The sequence below is a fragment of the Poecilia reticulata genome, chromosome 16 (genome assembly GCF_904066995.2).
Source record: "Poecilia reticulata chromosome 16, P_reticulata-male-v2, whole genome shotgun sequence".
NCBI lineage: Eukaryota > Metazoa > Chordata > Actinopteri > Cyprinodontiformes > Poeciliidae > Poecilia > Poecilia reticulata.
Genome location: NC_088845.1, coordinates 23,464,368 through 23,481,410, shown reverse-complemented (window position 1 = coordinate 23,481,410; position 17,043 = coordinate 23,464,368). Strand labels below are relative to the sequence as shown.

The 17,043-nt window shown below is 38.4% G+C and overlaps 1 protein-coding gene across 1 annotated transcript in view; it reads right to left on the bottom strand.

The window, feature by feature from the left end:
* The window catches only part of adamts16 (ADAM metallopeptidase with thrombospondin type 1 motif, 16), a 48,883-nt gene that overhangs the window by 14,569 nt on the left and 17,271 nt on the right, over positions 1–17,043 (bottom strand). The window contains exons 8-17 of the mRNA XM_008432174.3: positions 13,605–13,710; positions 13,008–13,145; positions 9,936–10,089; positions 6,261–6,356; positions 4,663–4,811; positions 2,852–3,024; positions 2,608–2,738; positions 2,174–2,297; positions 1,232–1,476; positions 1,009–1,150 (exon numbers count right to left, since the gene is read on the bottom strand). Coding sequence (XP_008430396.2) covers positions 1,009–1,150; positions 1,232–1,476; positions 2,174–2,297; positions 2,608–2,738; positions 2,852–3,024; positions 4,663–4,811; positions 6,261–6,356; positions 9,936–10,089; positions 13,008–13,145; positions 13,605–13,710 — 1,458 coding nt within the window. The remainder of the gene's footprint in view (positions 1–1,008; positions 1,151–1,231; positions 1,477–2,173; positions 2,298–2,607; positions 2,739–2,851; positions 3,025–4,662; positions 4,812–6,260; positions 6,357–9,935; positions 10,090–13,007; positions 13,146–13,604; positions 13,711–17,043) is intronic.

Sequence of the window (17,043 nt, the reverse complement as noted above, 5' to 3'; positions counted from 1 at the left end):
TGACAAGCTAACTGTTGGGATAGGAGAAAAGAACATAGGCGCTCATTTCCCATATCTCGCTTTGCACATATGCCAAGAGAAGAAATTATTTTATTAGATGTTGGTCAAATTTTTTCCATTGTAAATGTGACTCTTCTTTATTGAAGTTAAACTACACAACATTTGCAAATGCTATGCCCTTTGCTTTAGTAACTTTTGTTGAAGGTAAAATCCTGGTGTTAAGTGTCCATGTACTCCAGTGTTGAGATGTTATTCACCCTAAGGCAAGGTCACTCTGCACATCTTTACTCAAAAAGGCCAGTTAGTCAGTCACACCCTTTAATAAAGCAGCCAGCCATCCACCCAACCCATCACAGCCTCCAATCAGGACATAAAGAGGTGGAGATGGTTAGGAGTGGACTGCAACAGACAAGAATGGGAACTCTAACCTTCAGGGTCAGCCAGTCGGAACGCTACACTGGGGGCTTTGTTCACACTTATTGAGCTAAGTAAGTGCACGTGCACATATATATGCACATGTCCAAGGAACTCACAAAGACAAGTGTATTTGAGCAAACACGCATGACCATGCAAAAACGCTCACCAGTGTCCCTTAACCTTTGCTCACATATTATTTGCCTAAGCAACAACATCTACTTGCATTCATGAGCATGTGTGTGCATGGATATTTGTGTACAATACCAGGCCTTGATGGGACTAACTGTAGTAAAGATAGAGAAACAAGCATGTGCATGCTTGCTTTGAGAGTGTGCCTAATAGATGGTCTCTAGTAGAGGAGCTCACTACTTCTAATGTCTTATCAATAATGATGGGGATACTCTCCTCTCCATTTAACCTGCAGGTAGAAGCCTTATTACATGTTGGCCAGGCTAGACTTTTTATAAGCTCATCTGTTAATCCTCAAATTGTTTTTTTTATTTTTTTGAGCAAGCAAAGATTCAAATTAGAATTAAAGTGCCTTTGAAATCTGAACTTTATCAAACTCGGCATTCAAAAAGTTAAACATACCTCCTGCGCAAGTTGCTGAGCAGTGGGAGCGTACGATAGCCCACGTATAGCTGTGTTTAATGTGGTTCTTAGCTGTTTTTTCATCTATTTTGTTTAGAGAATATTCCCAACGTATTCCAGGATTCCAGCCCTGCAGCAATACCTAAAAGAGGAATCATTTGTTGACAATCAGGTTTAATATCTGCAATCAAAACAAAATGTCCTTGTTCGCTTATCTGCTTACCTCAACCACCAGTGTCTCATTTGTAGGTCCTGCTGATACGAGACTCTCTGGTCTGTTATATGGTCTCTTGTACTCAAAAGTTGTTCCAGCAATGGGGTGGCGACCTGGCCAGTCCACTGTCCAGCGACCATTGAGATAGTATTGTCTCTGGGTGTCTCTGACAGCCAGGTAGGAGCTGGAAGTATTCATTTCCATGACACGGATACTCCGTGCTCCTGCTGGGATGGTGACGACCCCGTAGTACTCTACAAAACAAAATGCAATCTTTAAGCATATAAGCTGGAAACAAATTAGGGCTCCAACTTAAGAAGAGTAAGGCACAAAAACAAAGCTGAGAAATGGAAACAAATCCACAACTAGAAAACAGTTCATATAATTGCTCATTCCGTTAAGATGCCAAATGGAAAACTAATGGCTTCAAAAGTAATGGGATGGATTTTCAGTCAACCGATTGGCCAACAATGTTTGCAAAACACATGTGAAGTGTGTGAAGTTTTAAGCGAGCATCTGCTATTGATTTCTGCAAGCAAAGTATTTTCTGTTAACATTTATTTGTTAAACATTGTTGCCGAATTAGTTTACAACCAACCCTGAGCCTGGATTTTATAATCCTTGCAATATTAAGCGTATTCCAGTCAAAATGGATGCTTGCTTTTAACGTGACATAATTCCTTGAAATCCTATTCCTACGTGTAGTTTAGCAGGGCAAAAATGCCCAGCAGAGTCTGACATAAAAAAAAAATTTCCGGAAAAAAAAAAAAAAAAAAAAATATATATATATATATATAAATATAGAAAAATACATCTAACTTAAAAAATAAAAGCTGCTGCACTGTACTAACACAGTACGAGTACAACTGAAATTAAGAGGGTAATAGTGACCTTTTTTAAAAATAAAAACATCAAATGTAGTCAATGGAACAGTTTATTGGGTCGACCTACGGTTAGTATAATGCTGCTTTGTGTACTGTCCGTTATAGATCTTGCAGGTGGAGTTGTCTCCTTTACACACACCACAAGCATCAGGCACAGCTGCTGAGCCCAAGACACGGTCACACCCCACTCTCTGTGGAAAAAAAAAGACATACATATATATTTTTTAAGGCTAGGGACATAAAATGTCACGTTACATGACAGATGAAAATTGTCTAAAATGACAAAATGTATTCCGGAGCTGATGACATGTCAACATTTCATGTACATGAACATGAAAGTAGCTGTGAAACAGGGACACCGCCTACGTCTTAATCCTTTCGTAAAATTTACAGCTCAATCTAAAAGACCTCACTGTTGAGCTCACTCTTTCAGTAAGAAATACTAAACCAACTGTAAAAACTGAAAACTGAATTTCTGCTTTAACCTTAAAACAGCATTACCTCACACAGCCCATCAATACAGACATTGGAACTATCCTTTGAACAAAGCGTCCCGTCCCTAACTTTGCTGGCCAGGGCAAAGAAGAAATCGAAGCCCTCAGCAAGGCAGTAAAGCTTGCATATGTCTTGGTCTAGAAGAAAATGGAATAACCACAGGAGGACAAAAATACACATAGTGTTTTGTTGGTACATCTAATATTTCCTTGAGTACTGAAACAAAACTGGGGAAAAGTAAGAGTCTCACCATCCACTCTAGTGTACGGTCTCCAGGTGTAGTACCATCCTCTGAATTGCTTGCTGTTAAATTCAGCACACTGTTTTGCTCTGTAATCAGCAGCGTTGGTTGGACAATCCACAGTGTTGCAAAGTTTGTATGATCTAGTGGAGCCATCACAGAACTTCCCACCGTTGGTAGGTCTGCAAAGACAAGTGAAAACACATGGTATGTAGCCAAGGTTTCCATCGCTTGTAAATTATTTCTGATCAGACGTTTGGCATAGTCCTGAAGAGGAAAATCCTTAAGATGCTTCTGACGTGCACAGTAAGCAAAAATCTAAACTTAGGAATTTCACAAAGCACACTGGATTTCATTGTCCTGTAGTGACTAGTACATGAGAGTATATCTCCATCTGTGTATGAGTGTCTGTGAGAGTGCCTTTGTTGAGGTTTCTATCGCAGGTGTATATCCTGGGGCTGCATTTCCAAAAATCCCTTCCAAGGTACAATTACACTCTCTATGTGTCTTTCAGTTCACATTTTTGCTTATCTATAACTCAATCGCAAACTCTATTATTTCATAGCTTAACATTACTTCCTTTATTTTCTTAATCCCCTCTATGTAGACGTACCTCTTGTTGCCTGTCTGGCTTATTCTTGAGGCCTGTCTTTGTGCATCTTTCATCAGCTTTCGGTCCTTTGAATGTCTTTCTTCCCATCATTCTCAGTCAAAATTAGCTCACCACTTGTCAGGATCTGGGCCTGATAAAGACTGGGTCGTGACATTTGTGAGTGGGCTGACTGACTGACTGCCAGTGCAATTAATTATGTAGTTGATGGATAAGTAAGGGGACGGGTGAACCAAAAAGCAATGAAACACTTGTGAATGAGTTTTACTATTTTAATAACATACACCTATACGTTCTTGGTCCTAAACTGTGGATATTGAGCCATCAATATGCAGGAAACCAAAACAATGCTAAGCCTTATAAGTCAGGAACATCACAGAAAAGGTTAATGTTGAGAGGATGTTCTTTTATTCCCGTGCTAAAGCTGTTCAATCAATTTTACATCTCTGTAATACGGTGAGGTAAGATTAGCTTAGTTTATCACATTTTTTGCCATGACATCAACTTCAGTCATCTAAACACTCTCTGTTAGTGCCCCAAGTGGCCAAATAGGTTTTAGTTAAATTACTTAAAAGAAAGGGGCGTGTTGAAAGATGTTTCAGCAACTTGAAACAGCCTTTTGAGTTGAATGACTCTTTAATGATGCAGACAGGGCATCTGTAGAGAATTATTATTACTTTGCATTTCTTTTGGAGTTATTACTATGCCATTTCCTTTGGACTGTAGCATTAGATTTCCATTAGATGTGACACCTTTGGCTTCCAGTTTTCTCCCCAGGCAAATTCAGACAGTCAGTTTCTAATTCCAGTTTATGGGGATGTTTAGCTACACTCACACACAGAGTCTAGACTTTGAATTCATAAAGCAAATAAATTGTTCTAGAAACGGCATTTTCTTTCTCTTTATAATCACATTCCATATCTTGATAATCAAATAATTTTCTCATTTTATGACTGACAAAGACTAAACATGACGTCAAAACAAACGAAAAGATGAGAAGACATCGAAAAACCTCCAGGACATTTGAGATAGCTGAGGCATATAAATCAGATAAATTCAATGGTCAAATGTTTTTGTCTTTTAAAAAGTTACACGTATTCTCATAAGCCTTAGAAATTCAATTATTCAATTGGCACTCAAAGGTGTGACAGAGGGAGGGAGGATACAATACTGTCTCAAATTAGAGACCAAAACCTTGGATTTGCTTTACCTGGGGTTGTTACACTGCCTCTCTCGATAGGTCACACCACTTTCGCAGCTTCGAGAGCATGTAGACCATGATGACCACTCGGACCAATGCCCATGCTGAGGTCTGGGGCCTTCATCGCCCTGCTTTACACAGTGACCTCTACGACACCACTGAAGACGACGGACAGACGGAAGCAAAAAACAGAAGTTAGGGAATCTCAAAGTTTCTTATGGTAATGGAACATCCAACTTGGAAGGCTGTGTAATGCCACTATAAAATTGTTGTACAATATGCAAATAATTACCAAAGAGTTAGGTTATAAAACTCGCAGAACTTCTCTTTAAATGTCCTAAAATATGAACACACATGCACGCGCACACACACACGCAGACAAGCCTCTGAAAATATTCTCATGGTTCCACTAATCACTAGAACAGCTGATTTTCCCCCCACAGGTTTTTCCCTACAGCTAAGTGCCATGGATTCCTATGCAAGACTGTCATTGTTTGTGTTCACTTAATTGCATTGTGAGGGGAAAGAGCAGGATTAAAATTTCAAGTCTAAAACTATGAGCAAACACAGATGATGGGCCGTCAGGACAGGGACTCTTGGGCTTCACTTAGTCATGAAAGAAAGAGGCACAATTAAGGCATATGTAAGGAACCCAGTGGCATATGACTCCAGCAGCAGCTACAAACCAGCTGCTCCTTCAGATAAAGAAAAGTACGGGTGGTTTTTTTCTGTTTGAAGCAATGATTTAATCTTCCGTCACCGTCAAAGCGAATTAAAAAGTTCACCCTAGAATATAAGTGCGGTGTCACTAAGTTCAGGGCTTTTGTCTCTAAATGGCAAGACTCTGTGGAGGTATTAGCACCATATAACAGTAAAACACTCAATAAATTTAGTCTTTTATTATAGCATAGATGCAGGCTGTCCACAACGTAAATTACTGTTGCTTTTTGTCTCCTACAATTTACTGACTCAGGGGTCTGCGGTATCCTTTGGAGAAGGAATGTGTTTGTCTCTGTATGAGAAATCACTTTTTACAAGCTTTACCCCCAACTGAACGCAGCACAGTTCATAACAAAAGAAAAAAAAAAAGAAGTCTTGTCACAAAAGGAAAATTTACTCCTGAATCAGCTCAGTCTATTATTTCTGAGTGGAGACCTTTAAAACCGTCACTTTTTATGTTCTCGTTTAATTGGTGTTTTGCTATTGTACGATTTTCTTTTTTTTTTACCCAAACCACAACGCAATGTGTCTTAGAGGCTCTTGTTTGGTGCCTTTTGTTTGCCGATTTATTTAGTAAGATGTTGCCATGGAGCGATGGATTGACCCCAACAAAAATAAAGTAAAGAAAAAAGCTGACCTGATTTGATAAAAATTGAGTTTTCCCAAACATATGTCAAATGCAAGTTCGTTTTGGGTCAACACAAAGAAAAACGCATTTTATTTTCTTTTGGTATTTTTTCAAACAAATTTGATAGCTGTGCTCTGCGTCTTTTCAAGATGAATGAAAATTATGGTCACGTGATGTGTTTTTATAATGAAAAGACCTTTCAAAGTATGACTGAATTCCTCCTTACGCTCATGCAAACACACTAAGCATTTTCAGTCACCATATTGGGGCCGCAGGCAGAGCCTTCAGCAGCTGGCATGAATTTGGTTTCACATTTCCTCCCAACGCGATGGCACCAGAGAGCCTTGCAGATATCCTGAAACAACATTACAGAAAAAGAACAGAGATGGGATGTCCGGGATTCTCCATCCAACAGTGTTAAACAAAGCTAGCACCTGGAGGAACGATAATTCATTACTATGATATTTTCCCCCCTGGGTGCTTTTAAAGCATGTTGATAAATGCTTGGTAAAATAGAGATTGTGTGAATATATTATCATTTGGCAAGCTGTGGCTCTGCTGCAATCATGTATCTTCTAAATATTTATGCTTCTGTAGCAACGATAGCAGCAGAGTAGTGCATGTGAACACTTCAGAACTGACCTTTCACCCACAAGAACACGTTTTTCTTTCGTCTAGAACTCTAGGAACAAAATGTCCCCGAAGTACCCTTAGATATAGTCATACCTTGTTATTCCACACAAGTACTATCTCAGAAACTCTAAAATGTCAGTGTTTTTTATGACGCCAAAGAGTTATGCTCCAGAGTAGTTTGAACAAATTCAGAAAGTATTGAAAATAATCAAAATTATTTATAACTTTGAATATTGCTAAACTCTGAAATGTGATGCTGTCTTAGAGTCATAGACTCTCTTGTTCATATGAGTGTATTAAACTTATTAAAAATTGACTTGTGAGTAAATCTAAGCTTGATTTATAATGCTTTTATTTATCTTATTAATGTCCAAATCCTGGTGATTTTCTGAGCCTCTTTCTGTTTAACTTGATGTGCAAAAATTCAGGTATTGATCCTGAATCAATCCTAACCCTGAGAAATTCATAAAAATCTTCTGATCTTTAATGTGTAACAGAAATTGCTTAATGCAAAAAGAAATTGATTTTAAAAGAATATGAGACTGACTGCTTTTTGCTGACTAAGGTTTATACACAGTACGTGAGTATTGTCCCTCCCAGCCCAAAAAATGCTGTAAAAAATCTAAAAAAAAATTTCCACAGAACATAAAAATAACAGAGTTGCGCTCTGACAAAACCTTCATGATGTCATGGCTCAAGGTTCAGATGAGATCAACAGGTGGCTTTTCCTTGCTAATATTGCCTGAGAAATCAAGCCTTCTACTTTTTAACATGTCCACTTTGTTACTGTCTGAATGACTATATCAAATTTTGACAACTTTCTCCATATGTTGACAAGCACCTTGGCCTTAGCTTGTTGCTGCCAAGAGCCACCATGGAATTCATCCCAAGGCATATTAGTCCAGCTGTTTTGCTTGCTGAGGGTTTTTCAGGCCATAAAACTTACAGACAGGTCCAGTGATTGAATGAGGACACAGACAGAGACAGGGGTAGATGATAGATTAAGTCTGACAGAACCTGAAAAAGAAAGACATAACAACTACAGGGAGTCCGTTTTTTTGCTTTTTGTTTGGGAAACCCTTCAATATTTACCCACATACACCATGGAAGGTATTATTTATCTCCTCCTTATGTGTCATAAAAGGTTCAAGAGCATATATTACAAATGAATCCCATCAATCATCAAAAGACCCAACAATGAGCATAGAAAGTAATAAAAGGTTGCCTAGTCTGATGAAAACTAAGTGTAATGTATATTATGTATATTATGATATGATATATTGGTCACCTGGGAAACACATGACACAGTGATGTGACATGGGAAGAACACAGACTAGTGGAGGTGAAATGCTGATCTGGGTGATGGTTTACTGGAAAACCTTTGATTCTCGTCATCCACGTGGAGAATACTCTGACATGTACCTCTTTCCTAAACATTGTTGAAGACCATCTACAGCCTTCTGTATTCCCTGACGGCCGGGATCTCTTCCAGGAAGACAATGCACCCTGGCACAGAACAAAGATTGTTTCGGAAGGATTTGAGTTCGGTTGGCTAGCCATCATCCACAGCTCCTAATCTAATCAAGAGCTCGCGGGAATTGGTACATAATTGTATAAAAAGGTCTAACATACAGCTTTCAGGCCACTCCAAAACCTTGCTATGTGTTGTCTGTTCAGAGTTAGAGTCGCTGGTGTGCGTCAGATTATTATGCTGCCCAGTTTATGTGTGCTTGAGTTTAAGGTGTCAAACCAATGGCCAGACATCCATTGGTGTTTTCTGTGTGTCTAGAGAGTAAAAAACTGGAAGTTGCATTACTTACAACACTACACACTGCAACAACCATTTGACTCTTTGGGTAGAGTAGCCATCTTCCAATTGGAAAGTTGCACCTTTCGTATGTTATTGATCCTTGATTGAAAGCCAGTTAACCCTGATTTGCCTATAAATCTGATTATCAGCATAAGAAAGAGGGCAGGTTTGTGGCTCTGTGTAACTACAGAAGTGATATATGACTCTGTTCCATTTATAAATTTTGATGGTCAATATGATGATCTTTTTCTTAAATGTGTAAGTTTTGTTGCAAAATTTAGTATGACGATGCACAGTTTCTAAAACAATATATTTTTTTCTTATTTTATCAAAGAATATTTTCCAAAATGTCATGGGAATCATCAAAATGTTTTTGGCAAATGTGAAATGGGCCTGTGTGTTCTTTTTGTTCAGCAGTGATTTTTACCTCTTCTGTGAAAAACTGTTTTTTTTTCTTCCCCAGACTCATTTCTCATTGCTGAAACATGAACTCTTATTTTAACAGAGGCAAGTGAGGTCTGCAGTGCTTTAGATGTTGTACTTGTTTGAGCCATGGATGAGTCATTGATGCACTTTTGAAGTCATTTGCGTAGAAACCAGCCACTCCTGAAAAAAGCTCATCCCTATTTCATGTTTTCCATTGCTGCGTGATGGATTGCAAAAGCATTAAAACAGCTTTGTAACCACTTCAAGACTGCTATATAGTTAAAACTCGTCTCTCATCTATGGAATTCTTATTAAAGCAGGGCATGGTGTGTGTTGGTTATCCCCCCAAAAAAGCATATAGGTGCACAATGGGATTTATGGCAAACGTTCGTCATTATTCAGCACTCAGTTACTAAATAAGAATAACGCCGCTGTTTAGGGAGTAGAAAGTGTCCACCTACACCTTTTCCTCAACAGAGAAAGGTAAAAACTGTCTAAAACCAGCTTTCTGTTGAGAAATATGGTTTTAGACAGATGCAGAAAATAGCACAACTGACTATTTAATAGTTTATTGACTATATAATAAAATCAAAAATTGTAATTTACTGAATATGTACAAAGGTCAGTTAAATAGCAACATCAGCAGAAGTGGTACAATGGGAGAGCAACAAAAAGAGATTCCCACTGGCAATGTTCCAGAGTACATTTAGTCATCTTTCCCACAGAGTAAGGGGAGCATCTTACTGTTTGCATTGTGAGTGTGTGTGTGTGTGTGTGTGTGATTGCCTGTGTGTTAGAGATATTAAAGTCAAAGCGTACGTGTTTATAGACATGAGGACGTGTAATCCTAACCAGTTATTTCTTGCCTTTCATCTCCTTTTTACCTCTTCTTCATCTGCCTAATTCATCCCATCTCCCCCTCAACTTCTATGCATTTCCTGAAACACGCTACATAAAACCTTTTTTCTTTTTATGCCCTTGAGGTGCGTTGCCAAAAACGTGCTCAGGAATCACAGATTAGGTAATGACGTCAAGCACATTAGGTGTACACAAGATGGATTTTACCTTCTTGAAATCCAGGGTGCAGAGTTTGGCCTTCTCTCCAAACTGCCATTTGCACTGTGTGTCTGCGTCGTACAGTTCGCCTGGCAACTTTTCTGGGTACCGGTATTCCTTGACCGCTTTTGGTTCGTCTGACAGGCAGAAAGCCTGGGCGGTGCTAGTTGTTGGAAAATGGGAAAACACAGAGAAAGTAAGTCAGGGTATAGGAGATAAGGGAGAGCGGAAGAAACTAAGAAGATAAAGGTTTCCAAGAGGTGAAAATAAGAGTACGGTAAGATGAGACAAGAAAAAAAATGAATGTAGGACAAGATACAAATTACAACCCACAAAAGGCTTTCATGTCAGTCAAGGGTCCATGCGGACACATGACGGTTAAGCGGTTTTAAAGAAGAGACACTAAATCAAGCACCGAATTGTTCAACTCCTCCTAACACCAGGGGCAACTTTAAAAATGTTGCCATCGTAACATAACATGCTGCCAAACCTGAGAGACCATTTTAATGCATCAGACACTCAATTATGAGAGACATACAAACCCTTTGCTTATATTGCTCATATTCTTCCACGACCAGACTGGTTTCCAATGTTAACTGATATCAATGGTTTCTATAAAGAAATGTTTTACAGCTCAAACACAGCTGTAAGGGGAAGCTGATGCAAAAATATGGTGGAAAGAGGTTGAAAAGGCAAAAATATGTTGGAATATTGTTAGTGAGTGGTCCTGATTGCTTTAACAGAGTCATTGTGTGTGTGTGTGTGTGTGTGTGTGTGTGTGTGTGTGTGTGTGTGTGTGTGTGTGTGTGCGTGTGTGTGTGAGTGTGTCTACACGAGGTTATTCCAGGGCTTTATGAGTCCTATGTGTCTGCAGAGAACAATGACTGCTCTGCACATTTGATATTCTGATATTCTGTGATGTTCAATTAAAAGGGATCATGAAAAACAGATTACACAATAACCACGGACAGGCATGAATGAATTAATTCATTTATACAGACAAAATATCCCACAAAATGTTATTTTAAAAGGACCTCATGACAAAAATCACATTTTCATATTCACCAATGGCTCCACATGATCCTCAAAATAAAATGTTTGCCCCAAACTTTCAAATTTAAGAACACTGGAACACATTATGTGGAACATAGAGAATAATATTGAAAAAGATTCTTTCTTTTTTTTACATTCTCCACAGATCTTTTGACTCATCTCTGCCTGAGGGAATCGACTGGGCCTCTCGCACTCGACACAATTTGCTGGCGCAGGAAGCCAGATGCCAACAATGTCTCGTTAAATGGCAAATCAAAGAGCCTGAAAGATCTTGACAACAACTTCCAACCACAAAACCACCATAGGGAACACTGGCAAACACTGGTGCATTAGCTCTGTAGACCCTAATGCAGCCAATTGATGTTTGTTTGACATCAATTACTTAGCTGAGTCAGTAACTGATTAGCTATTTAGTAGCTTCACCTGGGAGCTGTTATCAATACAGTGATTTCGTTCAAAGCGTATTTATGTGATTTGAATGGACCAAATGACATAAATAAATCTAATTGAAAATCTATGAGATCTTGAAAAATGTTGCTTTTTAACACTTACATGATTTGAAGAAGAGAAAAACACATTTACATTTCTATCTGTGCGAAACTGGTATCGGCACGCTCTAAAAGTCTCCCAGCTGTACATAATGCCAGTGAAATTTGGAAATAAAACTATTATGGAGAGGATCAAAAATAAGAGCATCAAGCAAACACTTTTGACAAACATTTTCTCTTCAGTTGGCACATATGCACTACCTTTACTGTGCATAAATGTACGTTAAAGGCAAATAAATACCTTTACGAGATACTGTACTTATATTGAAACCTATGTTGAACTGAACACCTGTTTCTTAGCTAAACAGGAATTTCTACAGCACTAACGTGTGAAGGAACATGTAGGTTTTCATATTAGCCTCTGACAATTCTCGACATGACGGACTTTAATTAAATCTCCACACTTGCTCAGACCTCCATAGCAGCAGACTAATGAAACTAAGATTTAAGATGTCACTATGGTTCCTTCCATAGCACAGGAGGAAAACAAAAACATTAAGAAGTCTTACAAAACTCAAAGAGACTCATATATCCCAAAAATATTTATATATCACAACTTTCTGTTGATTTCAATAAAAGGAAAATGTTGAGAAACTCAGAAGTTATACAGGAAGAAGATCCTAAGCATTCGGTGATGTTCGGGGTCATTTTCACGTGGCTTGAATGGGTGATGGGAGTTTAATATAAGGCTGACAGGCCTAACAAGGTTGAGGTCACCCCAGCTCTAATAACTCAGCAAGGAAATACACTGTCTGTCTCCACCACTCAGAGAGGGGAGACCTGACAGGTCAGTTAACACACTGGTAAATTTAGTGCGGGGCACTGCCTCGGAGCTATCTAGTTTCAAGTACACACAAACATTCACACACGAACACGCTCACGCGCACACACGCGCTCACGCACACACCAGGAGACGCAGAAACACCGCCAGACATATGGACGCTATGTCAGTGGTGGTTGTTTTCCTGCTTTGGTGAGCACAGCCCGTTTGCCTGGAAATGCAGTCACTGCACTAAAACACACATAGCTCAACACATAATAAATATTCTTTGTGCAAAACATCACAAGCGAAGACCGTCAACGCATTAGTTCATATAGTTGCTATGCCAGCGTAATTGTGTACTTCAGCTGGATCAGATGCAACGATCCGGCTCGTCTAATAGCTATTAGATGAGTGCACGTCTTCACATAGACACACTGCCTTCCAGTTGGAGGATTGACAATTTTTTTTTTTCTTTACAAAAAGTACTCAATCAATGATGCATAATCCAAATGAGTGTTTATTCCCAGCTTAATATGACCTGAGACCAATGCAGTGCTGTGCATGTGCCACGTCGACACAAAACGTCTTGTTACACTTCCACTGCAATGTTTTGGAAAACTACAAAGCCTCTAACAAAGGAACATACCTTTAAATGTACATTTTAATGTTAAGAACTTCTTACATAGATCGGTAGCATTAAAGAGTAGAGCTACTTACTTTAGAAAGCGACTGAGATACTGGCGACTGCAAGGAGACCAAGAGAAGATACCATTGTGACCGGCTAATGTTGGAGACATAATGTTGCCCTCTGACTTTTTACAAACGTTGCCCTCACCGTCATGGACCATTCCAAAGCTGGAGAAATGACAAGTGCACAAAATATTTCCTTACAGGAACATCTGTGCTCTATAATAGAACAATGTGGAACAGAAAAATGCCACAGTTGGTCAGTAGAAGATATTTGCATTGTTGCAACAGCAAAGACCAAACAAACAAAAAAAGCTTTTCGTTTTTTTTTAAGCAAATCGTAGAGGGATGTAGAACAATAAGAATTTACTATGCGTGAGGAAGCACAAGTACAGAGATTTACAGTAAGTGAGAAATGTCATAAACGTCAAATATTTGTTAATATATTCCTTGTTTTATTCATTATGAATGTTTTTTTTTTCAAATGACTTATTTACATTACCACCAGTACTTTCCTTTTCATTGTATTCAAAATGAGAATAAACACGATTTTACTTCAGCTATTGACATATGCATTTTTCCAGTTTTTGAAATAATTTAATCTGAAGAGGTAATGGCAGTTCTTACTTGTGTCCTGATTCATGTGCAATGGTGAAGGCCAGACCCAGGCCAGTGTCCTCATTAACGGTACAACTGCGGTACTTGCTGCACATCCCACTGATTGGAGCAAAGCCTGCAAAAGAATAAAATCTGTTTAATTTCTTTTTAATCCACTTTATGTTATTATGATCTAATGTAATCTTTAAATACAAAAGCATTTGACAACATGAATGTCTTCATCTGATCCTAAGTATCAAAAAATGATTCCAGTTGAGCTAAGGAGTTCCTGACTAAGTTCAATTTACAAAATCTATTATGCGGTTCGTGACATTCCTGAGGCAAATTCTAAAAAAAAATCTCAGTCTATTTACAGATACATGGTTTACAAAACTATGACAGGTTATATATACTATATTGTCGGTTTAACAAATCTGTTCAAGTGTTTAGCTGTCTTCACAGTGAAAGAGAGACTGCATTAGCTGCTACAGATTTTCAGGTGACTTGTTCTGGACGAGCTCTACAGAGAGCAGCTAAAACTTTACTGAATAAATGTGTCAACACTCAACGCAAAGTTCAAAGCTAATAAGGTAAGAGTGCAACTTTTTTCGACAAGTTTTGCTCAAGCATGATGAAATAGAAACACACTGAATGTGTTCTGCAACATATTAGTAAGAACTCAGAAACAAAATGTGAACTAGCTGGTTTTAGCTTAACGCTTTAGCAAACTGCTCTAAATTAAAAAAAAAAGTATGCTGGAGCACTATCTGATTAGTTTTGGAAGATTGGATTTCTAATTTCTCATTGAGAAATTAGAACATTTCTCGATGAGAAAGCCATGGCTGTCAAGGTAGACAAATAGGGGATAATCCAGAATTCAGTGAGTTAAATGGGACACAATCACAATACTAATTCAAATTTTATAATACTGAAACGTAATGTGATATTTTACCGAACGTAAAATCTGATAAGTCTAAAGCATGTATAAGATTTTTATTTTCTTGGAACTGGGACTCTGCAGGCCTATGGATACATTTTAAATAGCTTTTATCTGTCTTCAAGGACAAATTAAAAAATGCAGATCCGAACATCCCTCATTGACAAACTGTGTTTCTTAGCTCAATTCACAAAGAAACATGACTTCCAAAATTGTAAAAAGAAATCTTGCACTAATTTCTACTGTCTATGAACTGTATGTGTAAGAAAATCAAACAAGAATTTTCTTACACAACAATCCCTCCCATATGCTACTTTTTATTCCACTTTAAAAAAAAAACATCCCAACCTCTTTCTTCTATGTCTCATTCTCTATTAAACTGCCTTTGTGCTCGTCTCTGTCCACTCTCCCTCCGTCTCTGCTTTCCTGGCAGACGCATATATGCCTGGCCGTGAATCAAACAGGATAATGCATATGGGGGCCCCCTAGCTGTTTTTGTCTCGGTGTTTCTTGGAGATATAGTTTCATGTTTTACTTAATTTATGACTTAGAGCCATTTGCCACGAAGTGCAAAACCCCAAAAGTAATGTCCTCATGTATATATCTCTACTGTGAGTAATGATATTAAACATAACTAGGCACATTGACTGTGAGAACTATGAATTAGTCTATGTCAGTGTCAGGAAAGGAGCAGGTCATGTATTATATACTGCTTTTGAAATATGGCCGAAAACATTGAGGGAAAGTGATGTATTATCAACACAAACAAACTTTGTTATATGATGACTGCTTTTATTAGGGGCCATGTTATCTTGCACCCTTGAGAATCTGACAGCACTAGCCTTTTTTGATTGACAAAAAACAGACACCTACACACACAATCACATATATAAAACCTTCAAAGCAAAAACCGAAGCAAAAGGTAAACATAGGGGTGTAAAGTTTGAGGAGCTGTTTGCTGCACTGAGGTCAGAATCAGGCTTAAAATAGGCGACAGAAGTCTCCCTTCACTAATAATAACGGACAAACTCAGTCCAGCTATCTTTTAATTGCCCGAGGAAATTCTTTAGACTTAAATTGTATCTCTTCTGCTTACTCTGCCAATCGAAAAGGATTTCTGGGGTTTGTTTACGCTTTTAAATCCTGCAGCTGGTTGTTCACAAAATCCTACATAATCTCCATACCACTCCTTCAATCTGCAAAGCTGAACTTCTACAAGCCAGCCGGTGTGCGGCTGTGACGACCTGAGTCAGCGGTGTAGCAAAGGTTGACTTCTACTATGCTAATTGCTTTGGTGCAACACTGCAAAGACACCCCTTAGTCCTGTCTCTGGGTTTTATAAAAAAGGATTTCAACACTAAAATTACATTTTCTTTTCTTTTTTTTCTGACAGCAAGGAAGACTAACAGTTTCCCCTTTCATATCATCCATTCATTTCTTTATCTATTATGTCTCTCGATCAGCTGTAAGGTCCCCACTTGAAATGGGGGTCAAAACTGATCCAACAATGTTACTCTAATGATCCATCTCTGGGGGCTGTAATAAACATGTAATCACTACCAAATGCATGGGGTGAGATGCAGTTGCAGAACAAGCTGACATCAGCTTGTTCTGATTCCAGCAGAACATCCTCCAGTTTCCATCTGATCTGAGAAAAATGTTGGTCTGCTCACTGATTTTAAGACTAATTCTGTCCTCGATGTTTTTTTTTTTTTTTTTTTTGGTTATTGTGGAACTTTGATGTGAAAGGTGTCTCTAAAGAGACGGTCCCAAGCCCATTTTTGGGTGTTGTGATTAGCATAATATCTTTCATTATGTCTAGTGGAAAACCTCACATTTATTCCCTCCAAGCCTGTAAATTGTTACCATCTGGTTTGGAACGTGCCATGCCAGGTCACAGATTGAGAGGTAACAGGAGCATCCTGGCAGATCACATCAGAGCAGATTTGTAATAGTAGGCTGGTGTGACACCATACTGTGCTGTGTATGTTTGTGATTATTTTAAAAGTACAGTCAGCTAGAATATAGCCCTAGATTTTTTTTCACTTTAGCTTCACATTAAAATCTAAAACTCTAATTATTTTATTACAATAAGATGATTTTTGATTGGATTTAGGTCAAATGTAACTTCTTTTACCGTTTTGTAAAAACGGTGGCTTTCTTCCTGCCACTTTTTCATGGAGACTAGATTTGTACATGACTAATAGTTGTCCTACCTGGCTAAATTTAGGATCTTTGCAACTCCTCGAGTGTTACTTTTGCCACCTTAGCTCCTTTTCTGATTATTACTTTCCTTACCTTTCTTCCTTACCTGTTTAAAAAAATATTTCCAGCTGGCCCACACCCTTTGCATTTTCAGTTTATAGATTGCCCAGTGATTTAAGGCCTGGGATCTTGATTCATAACCTAACCCTGCTTTAAACTGCTATGCTACTTAAACTCTGATGTCTTCGCTTTGTTTTAGTCTTTGTGATGCTGTTAGGTCACTAGTATTCTCTTACAAACCTCTGTGGCCATCAGCTGGATTTATAT